A 20,475-nucleotide genomic window follows, 5' to 3' on the forward strand; every position below is an offset into this window, starting at 1 on the left:
TAATAGCCTCTCACAAAGAGGAAAGGAGAAGGTACAGGGTCTTCAGAATCCAACATGCCATTAACTCGTCAATATCTTGAACAGCTATGGAGATATTAGCAGATGGATCAGGAATGTACACACATTTAGTTTTCATCATTGTGCTTCAGTTAGAACATCTAGTACCATCTGATTCTGGAGGATGGCTTGTCTCATTAATTTTACTTCTTCACTTAAGGCAGAGAGATCACTTGTCATTTAAGGCCTGATAAATATAATTACTTAAGACTATGATATGTTGCATGACATTTTTAAACCCTAGGGAAGTGATAAAGATAGAAGCCAAGTGATCATACCAGTGAAACACACTTCTAGACCATCAGTGATGCAAGCAGGGAAGTTTGCAGGATTGTTGAGGATTTTGACACTCGTGCCTTAGAACCATGCACATCCTAGTGTGCATCCTCCCTATTCATCCAGGGGGCCAGGACCACAGATATGTTCCACAGGACCAATTAGTGCCACTGGGGACTTCCCATTTAATTTCAGGGTGATTAGACCTGTTTGTTGCAAAGGAATCCTCGGCCTGTACAGTTATTACGTATATACAATGTTAAGGGGATGTCCACCCCAAGTATTTAGTAGAGTTAGGCCAATGAGAATAGGAGTGATTTTTCTATTACCAACATAAGGGGACTTTCTACTAAACTACCCTATAGTTAACCATATATAGTCATCCCATATCTGAAAATAGCCATCTTGATATCTATATTTATCATTCGTCATGATTGAACCATTATTTTTACTTAATAGGGATTTTATTAGAGCCTGTAGGGAGACTTCAGAGGGACTGTTAGAAAAAAATCTGATTATGTCCAGGGTCATTAAAAGTATAGTTTATAGGTCATGCAGTTACCTTGTATCAGCGGGCTGAACTATGAGCTATTGAACACTTTCCCATTTCATCAATATAGTTTTGCAGCTTACATTTGTCTGGAGGTCTGTCTTACCCGAGGTAGGGAAAGAAGTCCAAATCTGTACTCAGTTCTTAATGGAGGCTTAAGAAAGGGCTCTGACGGCATCATTTCAGATCACTCTGAGACAAAGGATATCTGATGATCACTGACAGAGTTCCCCTTTCACCTCCCTGAGAAGCCCAGACAGGGATGAGATGTGGAGATGTTTGCTGATTACCCAGAAGGTTTGACAGGAGCTACTTTTTTCTGAGGGACTTTGGGTATCCACCAGAGAGTAGCCCTGGCCATGACCCCTCAGTTGTCACTTCAGTTTGCACAAGTTCTACACAATCAAAGATCTGTCTCAAAAGGCACCAAACAGCCTCTCTGGTCAGTGTCCCACCCACCTTTGGTTTCAGCAGGGGCGGGGATTCACCAGAGGGCAACTGGAGAAACCTGTCCTCTGCTTTAAGAGTGGCAGCTGCCCCAAAGGCAGTAACTAGCTGGCAGAGTAACCACTGTTTGGCATTCTATGAGGGACAGATAAAAGCCTGAACTGTCTTTATCTGAGACAACTTCATAAGAGATCCAATTTACAACATTTTTAAGCAAATAAATCCAAATGCAACCCATACAAAACAAGAACAAAATACAATTTTCACAAAGGACAATGCATAAGAGAAGTGAGAAATTTGCAAACATTTAAAATATATGACTAAAAATTAAGGCATTTTTTAGACAAAAGCTGAAACAAAGGTCAGAATTTAAGAAACAAAAAGCAGAATCTATGGAACAAATGTCCAGAGCCTATAAAACAGATGTTACAGTCTGTGAAGCAAAAAGGCCAAAGTTAGAACCTATAAAATTAAACTCTTGCCTCCATCCAGTAATCTCAGTGGAAGACCTCCAAAATGATATAGGGGGAGGAGATGTAACTCCCAAATCTTCTGGGTATCCAAAACACAAGTTCATGTTCTCTGAAATCAGAGAATGAATTCTAGGAATGGAGGTTAAGAATAGGAAAAATCTATTGAGAGAAAGAAAGCCAAGAGAGACATAAGTAGGACTAGAAAGTGTGTTGCCTCTCTTTTATATACTAGTATCTACTTCACATAGCATTACACAATTACCTCTTGTTCCTTGTGTAATGCTTGAGCTATTTCAAACTACTAAAGATTATTTACTTTTTATAGTGGTGATATATTTCAGTGATACCTTCAAAGCTGAAATACTATTTCTTTGGATGTTTCTTTTTCTTTTTTTGCAAGCTATGGGATATTCCCTTAATGAAGCTGGTAAAACTTGAATTGCAAGACTGAAATGTTTCTCCTTTAAAACTTTCTATTAGTATAAAATTTGGGGCACATAATGAATATGTGCATCATGGGGAATTGGTACCTATATACATAGAACATCTTGATCCTTTTACACCCCCTTCCTCTTCATCTCCTTTGAAACTTGTTTTCACTGTTCAGATTAGAAAGACTGAGTAATAGAAACTGCAAAACAGTAATGGGTACATTGGCCTCAACTCACATCCCTCCCCACCGGTGTTACCTGTTTTTGTTTCCTCATAATCAGTTATCTTTTATTCCCATTCTTCTTTCTGTGTCATTTATGTACAAGTAAACACATATGCATATCTATGTAAGCATGTATATGTACATACACTATATATGATTATAAATATAAAAGCATTTCAAACAAAAATACATGAAATTTAAAACCATTCTTACATTGAACTCATGCTAACATTGTCATTGTACTTCAAATTTAAATTTGTGTCCAATTTGATGGATATAAAATTATATATCATTCCATTTTCCTCTCCCCGTTTTCTCCATCCTTAATAATCGTTGTGGTTTTGTCTACAGATTTTGTTTAAACTTTTGCTCAGTTCTTTTGAGATTACTTTTTCATTTTTGTTTTGCTTGAGTTATTGACATCATACCTTTGTATCTTTCAAGTAAAAGGGGTACATTATATCAAAATACATTATAATATAGTATACAATTATGTTTCCTGTAATTATTACATAAAATGTACATATACTATACAATTAAATCTTTTTAGTGAATTATGCTTATACATATTAATGTTATCAAAAAAGCAATATATTTTAAACCTAAACTTTTATAACAGATTGTACTTACATTTTAAGTGCAAGTAGAGTTTTTCTGTCACTCTTTTCTCTCAGGAGACAGAAATCTTTTCCATGATCACTATTGAAAAGTTTTTCTATGCTGATTTGAACTATCGTTTTCATCTTAGATTTCTCTCTCTCTCTCTCTCTCTCTCTCTCTCTCTCTCTCTCTCTCCATCATATATATATATATATATCTGCTTCTGGGCTCTGTTCAATAACATTTGTTTAATTGGATATTCTTAAAACCATTTCAACACTGAAGTATTACTTGTATATGTTATCCTCCATAAGGGAAATCTGATTTTTTCCACATAACTATCTTTGCTATATCATATTTTATACTGAAGATTAGTTTCCAACTGAAAATCACTTAGAGACTTGCATGTAAATAGCTTTGCGTTTATGGAACAATTTTGTGAGAATGCATTCACAAAATGCCCAAACTTGTAACATTTCACTATGTTTATGGAAATAGTCTGCCTTTCAATAAAATTTAAAATTTACTTTTCTGAAGCCCATTCCTATACATATATTCACTTATTGTCAAGAACAAAAATTTTTGTTCCTATTGATTTTATATAAGACAATAACACTTAAAATACATTTTCTAAAGGTATTAGATTCAAAATTTTTATTTTTGACATGAGATTGTGTGGAACAGCCTAAAGTAAATAAATAGAATAGAAAATACAGTCTGTAGACTTTAAAAACAAAATCTTTGTGGCAATATTAAAAATACAAGTTTTGCCAGGTGTGGTGGCTCATGCCTGTAATCCCAGCACTAGGGAGGCTGAGTCAGGAGGATCATTGTAAGTTCGAGACCAGCCTGGGCTGCATAGTGAGTTCCAGGTCAGTCTCAACTACATAGTAAAACCCTGTCTCAAAAAACCAAAAAATAAAAATACAAGTTTTTCCAAAGTGAATGTTCACAGGAGGAAGAGGATTAAATGGGTCCTGTTTAGGATCTTGAGGACACAATAATTCTCCCATCAGGTTGATCATCAGTAGAGTATGAGAACTGTGCTCTAAAATGGCAATAGTTTCGGAGAGTTTCGGGAGGCTTAGAAAATGAGATATTCATGTTGCTTTGCTTTTGAGAGATTCTGAGAGAGAATCTTGTATTGCGACTTGAGCCACCAGAGGCAGACATAAAAAATGAAAATATAACATTATGGTACGTTGAGAGAGATAGGTTACAGGCTGACAGCAGATACGTGGATGAGTGGATGGATAGAAAAGCCAACTCAACATTACTTCTTGTTTTGATTTTGTGGCTGTTATGTTACTTGGAATACATCTGGATGTCCCCATCCCATAAACAAGCAGTTAGTAACTTTAATTCCTGGCCAACCTTCCATATCTTATCTTATGGGTTGTGTTGATATGTTCCCCCAAAGCCTCCTGCGGTTTTACGTTGGGCTTTTTGAAAGATGGCCAAATCTAGAGTATGTGATTGATTCATAGGGCAATGCTAGGCCTGAGGGCACTAGGATCAAGTGCTACCCTACTGTAAGAAGTCCAAATAAAATAAAATGGGCAGGAAGACACTATTAAGGTCCCTTGTTGCTTTTGCTGTCTTCTGTCTCCATGAACTTTTGTCCCTTTGCCAAGTGCCATCCTGCCTTGGAGCCAGCTGATTATGGACTGAAACCTACAAACTGTGAGCTAAACAAAACTTTCCCCTTTTAACTTTGAGTGTCAGGTATTTTGTCTGAACAAGAAGAAAACTAAGACATCCTATTATTATGGGAGGGTAAAAGGATAGCAGAACAAAGGCTGAATATTAGGACCACTTGGATGTTATGCCCAAAACTCTGCATTACTACTTATACTCCCTGTCTGGAAACAAATGAAAACATCAAAGCACAATGATCCCAGGAGAATTACCCATGAATTTTACCATTGAGCACAACCCCAAGACAAAGGCCAAACATCCTGCAGTGGAGTATAGAATAAACTAACAAAACATGACTCATTTCTCCATATTTCTTTGAGAGTACTTAAGCTTCTCCATCTTATTATCATGACCACAGAATTTATTATCAAAATAAAAGTACTATAAAAAGTAAAAGAATGACACTCCAATTATTTAAATTACTATCTTGTGATAGTATTTATTTTAATAGGTTTTGATATTAATGGGTGAATAAAGAAGTTCTAAATTTATTTTAAATACAAGTATAATCCTTTTTAAATATATAGAGTGAAATTAAAGCAAAAAATGCAGTATCTTTAAATTTCTAATATTTATTACTAAATTTGACCTTGTTGACACTGTCAACTGGCCCAGTTATATAGACAATATTTTAAATTGAGAAAATATTCTCTTCTTGACTAAGATAAAGGAAGAAAAAAAAGAGAAATCCTGAAATCCTAGGACTGTAAATTCCTTGGAAGAGACTGAATTATGTTTAATTGGCAAATTTAAGTTCTCCCTTGACTACACTTCAGTAACATGCAATAGAAGAAGCTTCTAAAACCATAAACTGAAAATGAATATCAGTTTGATTTCACATCAAAATGTGGTATATGTTTATTTTTAACCTCATAAAATATAAATAAGTGGTACTCATCCTTAACAATCACAATCTTTGAAAAACTTTTTTTAGTTTATTTTTGTGGTATCAGGGATCAAACTTGGGACCTTGTTCTTGTGAGGCAGGCTGTGGAACCACTGAGCTAAATTCCCAGCCCAACCTCTGAAAATCTTTTAAAACTTTTTTTTTAGTTCCAGCACCTTACACAGTTACTTGCATTGAATAAATATTTAGTGGTCATTAAATAGATATTAAGCTACAATCAATCATTAATTTTAAAGCAACATTTCAGTAATGAGATTTCTTATTTTGTAATAGTTGAATGTTTACATTAGAGAGATTTTCATTTTTAAAAAGACTCTTTTTAGAGCAATTTTAGGTTCAGAGCAAACTGAGCAGAAAGAACAGAGTTCCATGTGCCACCTGCTTCTTTGCAATGTCCTGCATCAGAGTTGTATATTTGTTATTGCTGCTGAAGCTGCAATGGTTGACACTGAAGTTCACTCTTGATGTTTTGCCAAATGCCATAAGGACAAGTAGATACCCACCATTTTATCCCACAGAATAGTTTAGGTGTCCTGCATCTCCTGTATGATCTGCTTATTCATCCCTCCTTCCTTCTGATCCCTAGAGACCACTGATTTTTAAAAACTTTTCTTGATAGTGTGACCTTTATAAATGACATAAGACTGAAAACACACAGTATGCGGCCTTTCCAGATATTCTTCTTTCAATTATCAATATGTATTTAAGTTTCATCCATGTCTTTTCACGACTTCATCAATCATTTCCTTTAAAAAATGTTATTTAGATTTTATTCCTCAGAGCAATTTTATGTTCACACCAAAATTGTAAAGTACAATGAGTTGTCATATCCTGCCCCTATATATTTATAACTTCCCCTGTTATCAAAATCCCACAGCAGAGTGACATAGTTCTTATATCTGAGGAACCTAGATTGACAGATCATAATCATAGTCAACCCAACTTTATGATGTACATTATTAGGGTTCATCCTACAGATTTGAACAAATGCATAATGATACTTATCTATCACCATTGTATCACATAGAGTATTTTCACTGCCACAAAAATCCCTCCGGATGCTCTTGATTATCATTGGTCTTTTTATACCTCCATTAGTTTTCTTTTTTTTTTTCCCAGAAGTCTGATAGTTAAAAAACTAAAAGTCTATATAGCTCCTTAAACTCGCATCTTAATAAAATACATTTTAAGGTTCCTCCACACCTTTTCATTGTTTGCTAGCACAATTCTTTTTAGCACTGAATAATATTCCTTTTCTGGGTATAATACAGCTTGTTTATACATTTATCTCTTGACAACTTCCTGGTTGCTTCTAAGTTTTGGCAAATACGAATAAAACTGCTGTAGGTATCCAGATGTGTGTGGATGTAAGTTTTTTTCCTCCTTTGGGTAAGTGCCAAACAGAACAATTTTTAGATTAGATCGTAGAATCATATTTAGTTTTGTAAGAAATTTTCAATGCTGCATTCTCACCAGCAATCGATGTGTATACCTATTGCTCCACATGTTCATCAACATTTCATTTTATTAGTATTGAGTTTTGATCTTTTTAAGAAGTGTTTCCGGGTATCTCATTATCAGCTTCCTTTTCAATTTGCTGATGACATATACGATTTTTAAATGAGTATAAGTGCAGATTTCCTGATATGTATACATGACTCCTTTTACTTGGAATAAAAAGCAAACTCATTTTTTCTTCAGAATAAGCTATATTCTTATCTAAAGACACAAGGGGAAAATGAGAACTCAGGAATTTGTATAAATTTAGAGGGCTAGAAAGAAATTGAAAAACGTGTAATTTATTCTTTCAGCTATTGCACACTTCTATGTCATATTAGTAGCATATGTATTTTTAAAAATGTGCTTCCAATCATAAGTAAATATTTAAATATGTGTCATGATTATTTCTTCTAACATGCCTGCATGAAAAATAATGTACATATTTTTATGATTGAACCTAAAAAATTAAAATTAAATTCGTTTTAAGCATCCCACTCATCCAGCCTGTTGAGAATTCCATAAATTCTTCAGGATTTCCTTGCCCTCATGAGCTTAGACAACAACCTAGGCGTATACAGGTCGTCACAATGTGCACTATGCTATAATTACCATGTTGCTGCAGCTTCTTATGACATCAATGCAACTATCAATCCCAAAACCCAAACAGGCTATCGTTCTGGTATTGCCAGTCTGGATTAGCCCCCTAGATGACCCCAAGTAAGGAACACTTCACATGCCTTTCAGCATCTCTCCAAGTTACATCTTCTTTGCCAGCCCCACAGGTACTCAAGCTCCTATGGTCCTTGTAACATCCCATCACCCTTCAGGTGCTACATGTAATTAACACAAATATTAAATATCTATAAAAATTTAAATATCTTTCTAAACTCTATCTTTGATTACTTGTATCATTTTTATGTTTTTATAACAATACGATTTCTTATTGTTTTATTTGCCAGTAATTTAAGTACATTTGTAGGGCTATGTTTAACTACACCAGGGTTGAAGTTTATGTATTTTGACTAACAGATCGAACATCTCTTTTAACATTCCTGACAAATGATCACCAGACTCTGCTTGATAGAAAATTCTTGCTCTACCAATCCATGGTCAAACAATTCCATATGCTTAATTAGCTGAATATATATCTTTGGATTTCCTATTTTGATTAGTACTTTTGTATTTTTACCTTTATCTTTCACAGGGATTCTCTGAGATTCTTCTCTGATTTTCTTCCTTCAAGCATTGCTTCTCTTTTGAATCTCAGATATTCAGTAATTTTAATTATCAGTTGAAAGGCAACTCTCAAATATATATTGATAATTCTGACCCCATTTTAAATATATAGGAATATAATTTCAACTACTTTCCTCATACTAGTCAAATCTTAAATTTATTAAATCAATACAGGTATCTCCTGCTAGCATCTGAACTTCAGATGAACCCAAAATGAACTCATCGCATAGAAACACACACACACACACACACACACACACACACACTTCTCTCTTTCCTTTTTCCTCTTCTCTATCCCTAATTGAAATATTCAAGCACCTGTTATATGCCACATACAATTTAGATAAAGAAAAATATACAAAGGGCTAAACTCATAATAATAAGTCCCTTTTATGAAATTTAAGTTCTAGGAGACAAGTTAGAAAAAGATAAGGACGTGTACCTTGGAAAAAAATAAAGATGAAAGGGCACTGTAGACTAATCATTACAAATGTATTTAATTACAGAGTCAGAGGAAGCCATTGAAAAGGTATGAGACATGAGATGTAAGAAAACTGTAGCATAGATGTCTATTTATACAGTAATTGTAGTATGAGATTGAAAACTATAGCAAATTCCTTTTTACACTCTTAAAATAACATTCATTTATATATCTTGCACTTGTAATAGATCTTTTATTGATAATTAGTTTTTAAGATCAAGCTTTGGTCCATTGAAAAATGTAAGTTTAAAGGGTTACTCAGATCTTCTAAGCACATTTCATTGTGCAATATGAAAAAAGTCACATATGTTAATATCACCAGTGAACTCACCAAAAAATACCTAAGTATTGGGTTACTATCAAATTCATTGTGCAAAGACAATTTCTCCAAAATTCTAATTTTCTTTTGAAAGATTGGAATCAATTATTGGCACTAAATATTGACAATTGCTTCCTCTGGACATGGTAAGTTCACTTCACTCATGTTCAAGAAAATGGTCTACCAAATGCCCAGGCATCATAACAATCACAGTTTGTCAGTCAGATTTCAAGTAAAAATGACATTTCATTAATGAAAACAAATTGAAACAAAACAAAAAATCCCAGCTAGTTCATCTTGCAATTCAATCACACAGATTCACTGAAAGAATCATCATGCTATAAAACACAGCTCAGTGCTTTATACAGACTTCCTAATTTAGCTCCAGATTTTTTTTTTTTGTATGGGAAATTAACTGAGAACTTTGCACTTGAGCAGAAGGAAGTGGAACACTGAGCTAAATCCCCAGCCCTGGCTTGTAGAATATTAAAAACTCATTTAACTAAAGGTGAAGATTTAATAAAAGTAATACTAGTTACTGTTTTGTCAAGAAAGAAAGACATTCCTATATAAAAGTGGTATTGTTTTTACTGTAAGATATTTACTGCTTAATCAAAGATCAAGATCATTCTTAAATAAAAGTAGTATTTTTTTAAACAAGCAATAAGGCAGTAAAGAAAACCAGTGCAATCTGATTCCACTGCCTTTATTTGTGCTAAAGCAACAGTTTAACTCTTCAGTGATTTTTCAGCATCAAGGTAAATGTCAAGACAATAAAAAAGGCAAACCATGTCTAATTATGACTACAAAAGTTGTTTGAACCTTGTTTATCCCACAACAGGACTATGCTACTGTGATTTATCTGAAGAATAGCTTCTACAATGCCATCCTCTTGCTGAAAAGATTCCAATTGCCTCTTATTGCTCAGGCAGGTAGCACTCACAGTCTTAATCCTAGTGCCCTTGAGCCTACAATTAGACCACAAATTAATCCCAGCTTCACAAACTAGGTTCAGCCACCCTCTGCAAAAGCTCCACCTATGATTGCATGAGGTTTTGGGGGAACATCTAGACACAAGCTGTAACATTTTTCCCTAGTGCCACTAGAGACTTATGCACATTCCTGTATACAAAAGGCATTTAGTTCAACTCTAAGAGTTGTGAAATTGCTAACAGTTTGAGCACTGTTGAAAATTCCAAGACCAAAATTTCCTATGAGATTTAAGGCAAACTCTTAGCTGCAAGTTCCTGTACAAATGCAAAGAAAGTTAACACTTTAAACATACAATGGCACATGATAAACATTTCCCTTCCAAAAGTTACAAACCAAGGAGCAACAAGGAATGGAAACAAATCAAGACCAAAACCCAGCAGGGTAAACATTAAATCTCTTCTACTTTCAATATCCTCAGCAGTCTTGTGGCAAGCCGAGAACTCCAAAGTGTTTGTGTGGCTCTGCCGCTATGGCTCTTCTGGTGGTTTTAGCTCCCATGGCTTCTTTCTTTGACCAACTTTGCTCATTCTTTGTGACTTTCCTTGGACAATCCATGTTTCTGGCTCCTTCAACCTTTTAGGGTCTCCAAAGCACCTTTGGCTTCACATTCAGAGTTCACACAATGCCCTCTTAGGGTCACACTGCCTGACCTCCCAGGCCTTCTTCTGAAATTTCAGAGGAAGCCTTCCTAACCCCCAAACTCTTGCATTCAACATGCACCTACAACCAGCACCACATAGATGACTCCAAGGTCTGACGCCAACTGGAGCAATAACCAGGCTTCCTTCTCTTTTGTCTGTAGGAGCCCAGTGCCTATGAACCAAATTCCAAGGAACAACTTGCCTAGGTTGTTGTTGTCCTGACACACAGTACTCTGGGAGTCTCTTCTCAAAGCAAAGTCTTTCACTTTTGTAATTTTGGAACTGCAGAAGGTAGAGGCCTGCTGCCTCTTGTGGTGTTCTTTTCTATTGTCTTCTTCCTTCTGGGCAACCAAGTTCTCTTCTGCTCTTTGTAATCCACAGCTTTACTGTAGTTTCCTTTCTGACCAAACTGAAAACATTTTAAATCATTCTACTGGGCTCTTTGATCTTGATGCTCAACAAAATCTGGCTAAAAGCCCACAACAGTAGCCACACTACTGCTTCAACATTAAACTACCTTGAAATTTCTTCTACCAGTTTAACTAATTCACCCCCCTTCTTAGTCTCAGGCAAAGTCTCTGAACACAAGCAAAATGTAGATAAACATTCTGCAAAGATATATAACATACATTGTCTGGAGTCCAGCAGCCAATGCAACTCTTCTTCACAACGGACACCTCCTGAGCTTGGTCTTTACCAGAAAAAATTCTATAAACATTTTCATCTTCTGAACTCTGACCAGACTCTCCATTACAGTATGGTATAGGGCATTCCAGCTGCTCCTTTTCAGCTGGCATCTCCAAACCTTTCCAAACTCATTCCATTCCCACAAGTGAGCTCCAAAAACTCCTAAACCACATAGTCAGAGTCACAACAATGATCCCATTTCTCTGGTACTAAACTCCGTCTTAGTTACCTTTATCTTGTTGCTGAGACAAAATATTTGACACCCAAAGTTAAAAGGGAAAGGTTTATTTTGCTCACAGTTTGTAGAAGTTTCGTCCATAGTCACTGACTCTAAGAAAGAGTAGCATGGCAGACAGGCATTGCAGAGAAGAAACAGTTCTTACTGAAAAGAAGATGGCAAAGCAACAAAGGATGACCACAGCTCTTTTTTCCTTTATATATTATCCAAGTTACTTAGACAGGTAGCATTCATATCCTTAATCCTAGTACCTAGTTCTAGTACCTACTACCTAATTCCATTGTTCCATAAATCAATCCAACATCACATATCCTAGATCCAGCCACTTCTTGAAAAGCCCACCTCAGACTGCATGAGGCTTTGAGGGGGCATCCAGACCAAAGCCGTAACAATTGCCCACTGGGAATTTTTAAAAAATTAAACTTGCAACCTAGAATGTAAGCTTTACAAAATAATACATTAATTTTTCTGTTTATTCATATGCTGTTTTATGCAAATTGGCTCTACTCTTGATGAATAAAGCTGTTACCATTTTTTTATTATTAACTTGGTAATTTTCAGTTTCTTTCAAATGAATTTGCTCTTTCTTTTGCCTGAAGTGCTTTACCTTCCCTCGGACTCTTTAAAGGCAGGTAGGTCCTATTATGTTTTCAAGGTCCTACTCAAGTGGGGTGAGAAGCTTTATACACAGTTGGTGTCCAGTAAATACTTGTTGAAAAAATAAATACCAAGCCACTCATTTACAAGTTTCACCACAGCTACCATGAGATTATTGGCTGAAGTTGATTTCTTTGTTCCCTGAATAGATTACTTTTCCTTGTGAAGTTTATTGTAGTACAATGTGATTCAGCTCACTGATCACGTTAGCCATTTGCTTCTCTTTAATATTTTTAAACTTTTATAGAGATCGATCAACCAATAGCCTATGGATATTAAAACACTTTGAACTGTGTGGAGAAAACTGACTGCTTTAATGTTTCTTGACCTACCATCTGTTACTTTCCTTAAACACCAATAAGTTACTCAGAATTAAATAATTTCCTCCAGACATGGCCATCTCATTATTTTTCTTCTGATTTCAAACTTAAATGTTATATTGAGGTAGGATCATATGATTATATAAAATGCTAATTCCTAAATAATTTAGAGTGTATTATTATGTAACACAAGAACAAGATACACGTTTCTATAAATTAGATCAGAGACTAATTAGAGATTGTCTTTCAGAGAATTTCAGAGAGTTAGTTAGTTTTCATAGATCTTGAGAAAAACGTAGACTTTCTGAACAAAATGAGATTTCAACTCACTTTCCCACCAATCTAAATTGGGACAAAAATCTCAATATTTTGTTTTCACTGATTATATGCACTAAAGAAAATGTGTATGTCTCATCTGACAGCAAACAAGAATTGATGCTTATTTTGCTATTTTACTATTTTTATATCACAGAAATGTACACCTATTTTCTCTCTAGGTAAAATTGTATTTATAATGGACATATTAAATGACTTGTGATTATTATCAATAAATAATTATTAATTGCAAGGTTTACTAAAATGCGGTATGATGTAAGCAAGTCAGAAATTAAGTTATTGCTATTGCTTCTCAGCCTTTTGGATAAGATCAAGTGAAGTTACTACTGTGCTAAATTCAAAAGTCTATGGTTCTGCCTCCTGCCTCAATAGCATAAGGACCTGAGTTCAATTCCTGGTACTAAAAAAAAAAAAAGTCTAAAGGGTAGTACTGTGGGTTCCTATATGTGTTCTAGAGCAAAAATTCAGACAGATTTTAAGTCAGGTTGAGCTTACAAACTCTAACAAATAATGTTGGCTCTGTAATAAGCCGTCACACTGATGTTACCACTGCTAGAAACTTTGGCACCAGAATCCGAGACAACATAAAGAGGTCTGACCGCTGATACTGTTGCCATTCCCATCTCAGTGTCTGTGAGGCACGCTCCCAGTTATAACCAAGAGTCCAAGAGAAGGGTGGGGTCGCTAAAACCACAGCTAGATCAGACTCAGTGTTCTCTGGGAGGTTCATTTCCAGATACTGCGGAGAATGGATTAGTTCCCTTCCGTATCCACTCCTCTGTTCTCTCCAACCTCTTCCACCCCAGGTATCTCTAGCTATTCACAGACTTTGTCATAAAACATCAGCTTGTTTCTAGGAATGTTTAGTACGGTCTCCCTTGTATGCATCTTCACGGATGTGGAGATTTTTCTTTCTTTGACCACTTGACTTAGTTTCTGCCTTTCCTTGCCGCCTCCATGGTCGTTGTGCATCAAGGAACTCACTGACAGAGTGACAATCATCTGCCCCCAACTACTCTCCAGTAGCCTGTCAGCATAAGTTTCGATAGTTTCTACTTGGAGGAAAGAAAGACATAAAATTCTTTCTGTTTTAGATACCTTGTATATAAATAGAAATATGACATTACATTGTACCAAACATTGCTGACTTACTACAAAATCTGTTATTCAATTGTATCCTGAATAGCATATGCAAGAAGTTCCTCCTCCACAAACTATATTCTATGTGGATTTTCTTTGTACAAAAAAGATCTTTTAAAACAATTTTATGCAAGTTAGGACTTGGAACACAAAAGCAGATGCTATAAATTAAGATGATTACATCAAGAAAGGCGTCAGGCAGAACCCACTCCCACGCACGCGTGCGTGCACACACACACACACACACACACACACACACACCTGTTATACTAGTCAAAGTCATTTCCTGCCTAGTGGAAGTTTCGATTTTTGCTACATTAGTTCTAAGTAACCTGAGAAAGATGAGGAAAAAAATGAATGGGGTGGAATCCAAGTTTAAATTGCTGAATTAATGAAGTTACTGCCCCTCCTAAAGAAAGAATGCATATGTATCTTCTTTAAGCCTCTACCTGGCATGTTATACTATTTATTAGCTACTTCAGTTTCTTACATTTTTTGGTTAGTGTTCCACTTTTGCGAAATGGAATCAGGTGATGTACAGCTCAACTGATAAAGGTGAGATGACACTGTTATTGTTCTCATCCTGTATGAGTGCACAAGGGTGTTTTTCTTTTTTAACTTTGCATGTCCTTTTCAGCTACTAACATTTGATTATGTTTTGCTTAGTTGGGTACACAATGAATGATCTAATTTTTGAATGGCAAGATGAGGCACCTGTACAAGTGGCAGAAGGACTCACTTTGCCCCAGTTTCTTTTGAAAGAAGAAAAAGATTTACGATATTGCACTAAACATTACAACACAGGTAGAGGTCGATTATTCTTCTTTATACTTATGATGTGTGATTTTACGATACTCAGAGGTTTGCGAATTGAAATGGTAGTTTAATTATTTTAACTTTACATAGCTCAGTGTTTTCCATAGGGGCAGAGCAGAAAATAGATGCATTTGAAGCTCATAGATGTATTGATTCACTATATATTGTTACATAATTGGCTTATATGAGATCAAAGAAATGGTTGGCGCCTAATTTCACATATAATTTTGTGTATGTTGACATAGAAATGTGCATAGAAATATTTACATAGAAATGACTCATAAAATGTTTATTTTTAATATGAGAAATAACTGTTTTTATATTTCATGAACAGAAGGCCACTATCTAATTATAAAATAAAAGGAGTTACTGTTTTAAAAAAGGCTTTATTTGCCATGACTTTCTCTTTGACTGCAATTTTAGGCATTTTAAGACATTTTTATCTAAGCAACTGCCCCTCATGCAGATACAGGAACTTTGTGCCTCCCCAAGTAAATATCAGATGTTGTCACCAACACCAACAATTAAGAGATTCGATGTGAATTCTTCATTTATGAAATCTATTTACTTTTCTTAACTAGTGTGGGTTCTTCCCAAATACCTAATCTAACTGTGTGTAACTAATTACTATAAATTGCAGTGAACTGCCCACAAGTAAAATGGTGAATAAGATTGTGAACAGGATGGTGAATACATGGCCTCCATCAGCATCACAGCTGCCCTTATTTTATTACAGTAAAGTATGATGCATATTAACTCAGCATTTCCCAGAACTGTGATCAGACCTGTTGCTATATACAGTCCCTAGTCTTTCTTAGTTTTAACAATTTACAATATCCATTCATAAAATCCCTCCTAGTTTAACTCAGAGATAAAAGTGACATACATGAGCTTACTAGGGAGTTCAAGATTAACTTCTTAACACAAAGTTAAAAGGCAGGCAAGTCATCAGTTTCCTCAGCTCTCTAAGGACAGTTGTACTGATGCACTCCTTTTAGTGTAATGTGAAAATATCCTGAGTTGGGATAGGGTGTTGTATTAGTTTTCTAGTGCTGCCTCAAAAATCTTCTCACAAATTGGTGCTTTAAAGCAAAAGAAATTTATTTTCTCACAGTTACAGAGATTAGAAGTCCAAAGTCAAGGTGTCAGCAGAACCATGCTTTCTCCGGAGGCTCTAGGGAACAATCCCTTCCTGCCTTTTCTATTTTCCCATTTCTGGCAGTCCTTGATATTCCTTGGGTCACAGATACTCTTTTCTGTGTCTTCATGGTTACATGATATTCTCCTTCTATGCCTGTGTCTCTGTATCCAAATTTCCTTCTTCTTACCAGACACCAGTAATATTGTATCAGGGCACCCCTAATCCAGAATAACCTCATTTTAACTTGAGGACATCTGCACATACATTATTTCCAAATAAAGTCACATCCATAGTTTCCAGGTACACATCAATTTCAGGTACTTAAATTTAACCCAGAGAAAGAGGTGAAGCTGTAAATATTGCCTCATGGTGATGAATTTTTATGATATACACCTCAGGATACTTCCTTAGCACGAAGCAAATTTTTCCTAGAGTTATGCACCAAGTTGTTATGACTTAAGGGAAAAGAAAAAAAAACATTTGTGATTGTTTACTGTAAGCAAAAACCTGTGCAGGTGTTTTCTAAAATGATATAATAAAAGTTTCATAGCTTTATAGCCCAGGAGATTAAAATATCATAAACTGCAGCAAATTATGTGAGAATAAATGTCACTGGCTTTCGTCAGGTATGTGCTTAATTTGTTGTAGGTCCTAAGCTCCATTTTATATTACTTTTACATGGGCAGGAGTCATCTCTTAGTTATTATCCAAGGATAGGCAGAGATATCACCTTTATATTTCTTATGCAAATGCAAAATAAACAACAAGGAAAACTCGAGGTTTGATGAAAATCATACTTACAAATCCATTTTCTAAGAAAATACACTGCAGTTAAAAATCCATATAAAAATTACTGCACAAACCCAAATGCTTTGTTCATTTTCATTGTCCAGAAGTATTTTTTAAGTTAGGCCATTGAAGTTCTATGACCTGTCTCCTCCTAAAGTCTTCAAAAGCTTCTTAATCTCTTCCCCTTGATTGGCAGTCTATTGCTATGATGCACAGATGATGGGTTTCTCTTTTAGAAAATGGTTTTCTCTTCACAGTCACACACAGAACGCACATATGTATGTGTGTGCATCCACAAAAGATATATATGTATATGTGTATGTACATATAAGTATTCTTACAAGCAATGGTATTGTGTAAACCTTTATTTTACTTCTGAACAAAGCATGTGAATGCTTTTCTTTAATACAGCAATAATTTATTTTTTCTTGAGAATCACATTAAACAGTGAAATCATACAAAATATCCAAATGATCATTAAATTGTTATTACTTATGTAATGAGTGTGATATTAAATAATGAAATCATGGAAATATTTGTTATTTTCGCCTTTTTCATTTATTTTTAATGAAAAAATTAATTTTCATATTTTATACAGCTTTAAAGCTCTAAATAGTTTCATATATTTCAGGAATCTTTAAGCCTTCTATATGCATTTGATAAACAGATGAAGGGACAATATGTGGCTTGCATTGTGTTTGTAATTGGTAGTCATTACCAAGTGGAATCCAATTTACCTGGAACTTAGGAACATCTGTTGAGACTTTTAAATTCTAGAATCACTTCTACCCTATCTCTTGCATCATTTGTGCAGTCTTTAGGGAGCAAGTCACATTAGCAGATCCTTCACACTGAACCCTGCCTGGCAAGACACTAGCTCTCTCCCTAGATGAGGTCTTTATTATCATTCTTTCATGTTTAGGTCAGAGAATGTTACTTAATGAGTAGACTATTAGTAGTGTGGCTCACCCTTCTCAAAGTCATTAACATTAAAGAGAATGAAACCAAGAAGTGGGTGATTTAGAAGAAAAAAATTAAAGTAAATGTAATAGAGAGTAGTAGAGATATCAGACAAGGGAATGAAACCAGGGGATAAGCAGCAATATCAATGTTTAAAATATAATTTATTCCTCTATTACCATAACAGAGGTAAACAATAAATACACAAAATAAGATATACAAAATAAGTGTAAATCACTTATTTTAGTGTATTTTAAAATTATGCCCAAAGTTACTGAAAGTAAACACATCTTATTTCATTTTTATTTAAGAAACCATTCATCTTGCATTCTTTTTCTCTTAACATTTACTTTAAAGTGATGTAAACATCTATGAAATAAAGAGCTTTTAGGTCTAAAAAAATATTGAAAAGCAGTAGAAAAGTCCATGAGTAAATAAAACCTTTTTATGGTAAATATGCATTTCATTGTCTACCTCAAAAACAATGATCAAACAAAAACAGACTTTTCAGTACTTGCACAGGTTCAAGTACTATTCACTGGTGAAATAATAAGATTAAATACTACTTCCCAAAACTCTCCTTGCGTAGATTCTAGATGCTAACAGAAAAAAAAAATCAGAAACAAATTTGATTATGTGATTTAGAGTTTCTTCATTATAGTAGGAATTTAATGACCAAAATTACTGTGAAAATAAAATTGTAATATTTTATGTCATAAGAAAAATCTTTTTTGCTAAGCAATGTGTTTATTTTACAACTTATTAGGAAAGTTTACTTGTATAGAAGTACGATTCCATCTGGAACGACAGATGGGATACTACCTTATCCAGATGTACATCCCCAGTCTCCTGATCGTTATTCTGTCCTGGGTTTCATTCTGGATCAACATGGACGCAGCTCCCGCAAGGGTAGCTTTGGGAATAACTACTGTGCTGACTATGACCACACAGAGTTCCGGGTCACGAGCCTCCTTACCAAAGGTAAGTCCAAGTTCACTAAAAAGAAACAGAAATATTTGCACATATATTCATAAAAATATCATAGATCTGACTAGTCAGATCTGTTGTAATAGCATTTGTATCTTATTACCGGTTTTTAAAGTAATATATTACCAACCCAGAATGCTTGGAAAACAGAAATAGAGAAGAAGAAGAACCATATTTTAGAAAACCGTGATAGTTGCTCTTCATACTTCGTGTGATGTTCCCCAAGCATTTAATAATCAATAATAGTCTTAATGGGCATAGTGGCACATGTCTGTCATCCTGGCTCTTGGGAGACTGAAGCAGGGGGACCGCCACAAATCTGAGGCCAGCCTGAGCTACAGAGGGAATTCAAGACCAGTCTGAACAGCACAGCAAGACCCTGTCCCAGAAAAGTTATTTAAATACTTTTTATACATTAACAATTTTATAAATCTTTGTATCTGCAAAATTTGTGCAGAAATAGAAATATAGACTATATTGAAATTTATACATAGAAGTCTATGTATAGATTTTATAGAAATATGGATTATACAGTCATTTATCTATAGATTCTATGTAGATTTTAATATAGAAATATATTAAATATTTATTTAAGTAGAATTTACATGCTATTTTAGAGGTTAAAAATTTAAAATTTAAACGCTAGCATAGCATCCATTACAGATACACTATATTTACATATCGACAGGTATACACATGAATATACATGTATGCATTATAAATGAACACATATATACACATATATAATATCTTTACACACTTTTGTTATCATTTTCTTAGTATATATATTTAGAACTGAAATTTCTTCCCTAATATCTGTGAGTATTGATATGTGCTGCCAATTTTGCCTCCAGCAAATAAGACAATTCCTATCGCATAAGTATTTATGTCAAATACTTTGCGTGCTGCACTTTGACCAAATATAGTATTTATCATTTATTTAAAAAAATTCCTTCCTCTTGTTTTTGAGTAGCCATATGCCAATTGAAATGAAAGTTTATCTAATTCCATGATTCTATGGTGCTAAGGCTCCAGAATTAAAATAAAACTGTACCTTCTGTGGTGTTTTTTTTCTTCTGTGTTTTTTTTTTAGCTTTAATTGAGTTTATTGGTACATTTTAGGGATACAGTACAGTAACATTCATTGTTGGGATCTTGTACCTCTACATGACAAGTCTTGATTCTCATTTTCTTCTGTGTTTTTTTAAAAATACCCAATATTTCCTTTCATAAGACACACTGAGTTAAAAGAAGCTCTTTTCATCTACTTAACCTCAGAAAAATAGAAATTATTTTCTTCATACAACTTCTAAAAAATTATTTATCTAAATTACATGATGTAATGAACCTTAAAAAAGACATCACTATTATTTCATTGAAATGATGTCCTTCAACACAGTAAAACAATATTAAATTTTCTTCTGCTTTCGATGCTATTTACTAGTCCAAGTAAATTATAAAGATACCGTGGTGGTTACCTGAGTCTTTCATATGAATTCATTTTTTACATTGAAATACCCAAATAAATACAACTTCACCACAGCATACTTTATCACTAAAATATTACATAA

At 34.6% G+C, this 20,475-nt stretch overlaps 1 protein-coding gene across 4 annotated transcripts in view; it reads left to right on the forward strand.

Annotated features, from left to right (window-relative positions):
* The window catches only part of Glra3 (glycine receptor alpha 3), a 168,809-nt gene that overhangs the window by 93,521 nt on the left and 54,813 nt on the right, over positions 1–20,475 (forward strand). For all 4 annotated transcript variants that reach the window (XM_033765436.1, XM_010629816.2, XM_033765434.1 and 1 more), the window contains exons 6-7: positions 14,878–15,015; positions 18,684–18,898. In XM_033765436.1, coding sequence (XP_033621327.1) covers positions 14,878–15,015; positions 18,684–18,898 — 353 coding nt within the window. The remainder of the gene's footprint in view (positions 1–14,877; positions 15,016–18,683; positions 18,899–20,475) is intronic.

The sequence above is a fragment of the Fukomys damarensis genome, unplaced genomic scaffold, assembly GCF_012274545.1.
Source record: "Fukomys damarensis isolate Sample0158 unplaced genomic scaffold, DMR_v1.0_HiC HiC_scaffold_18, whole genome shotgun sequence".
NCBI classification, from domain to species: domain Eukaryota; kingdom Metazoa; phylum Chordata; class Mammalia; order Rodentia; family Bathyergidae; genus Fukomys; species Fukomys damarensis.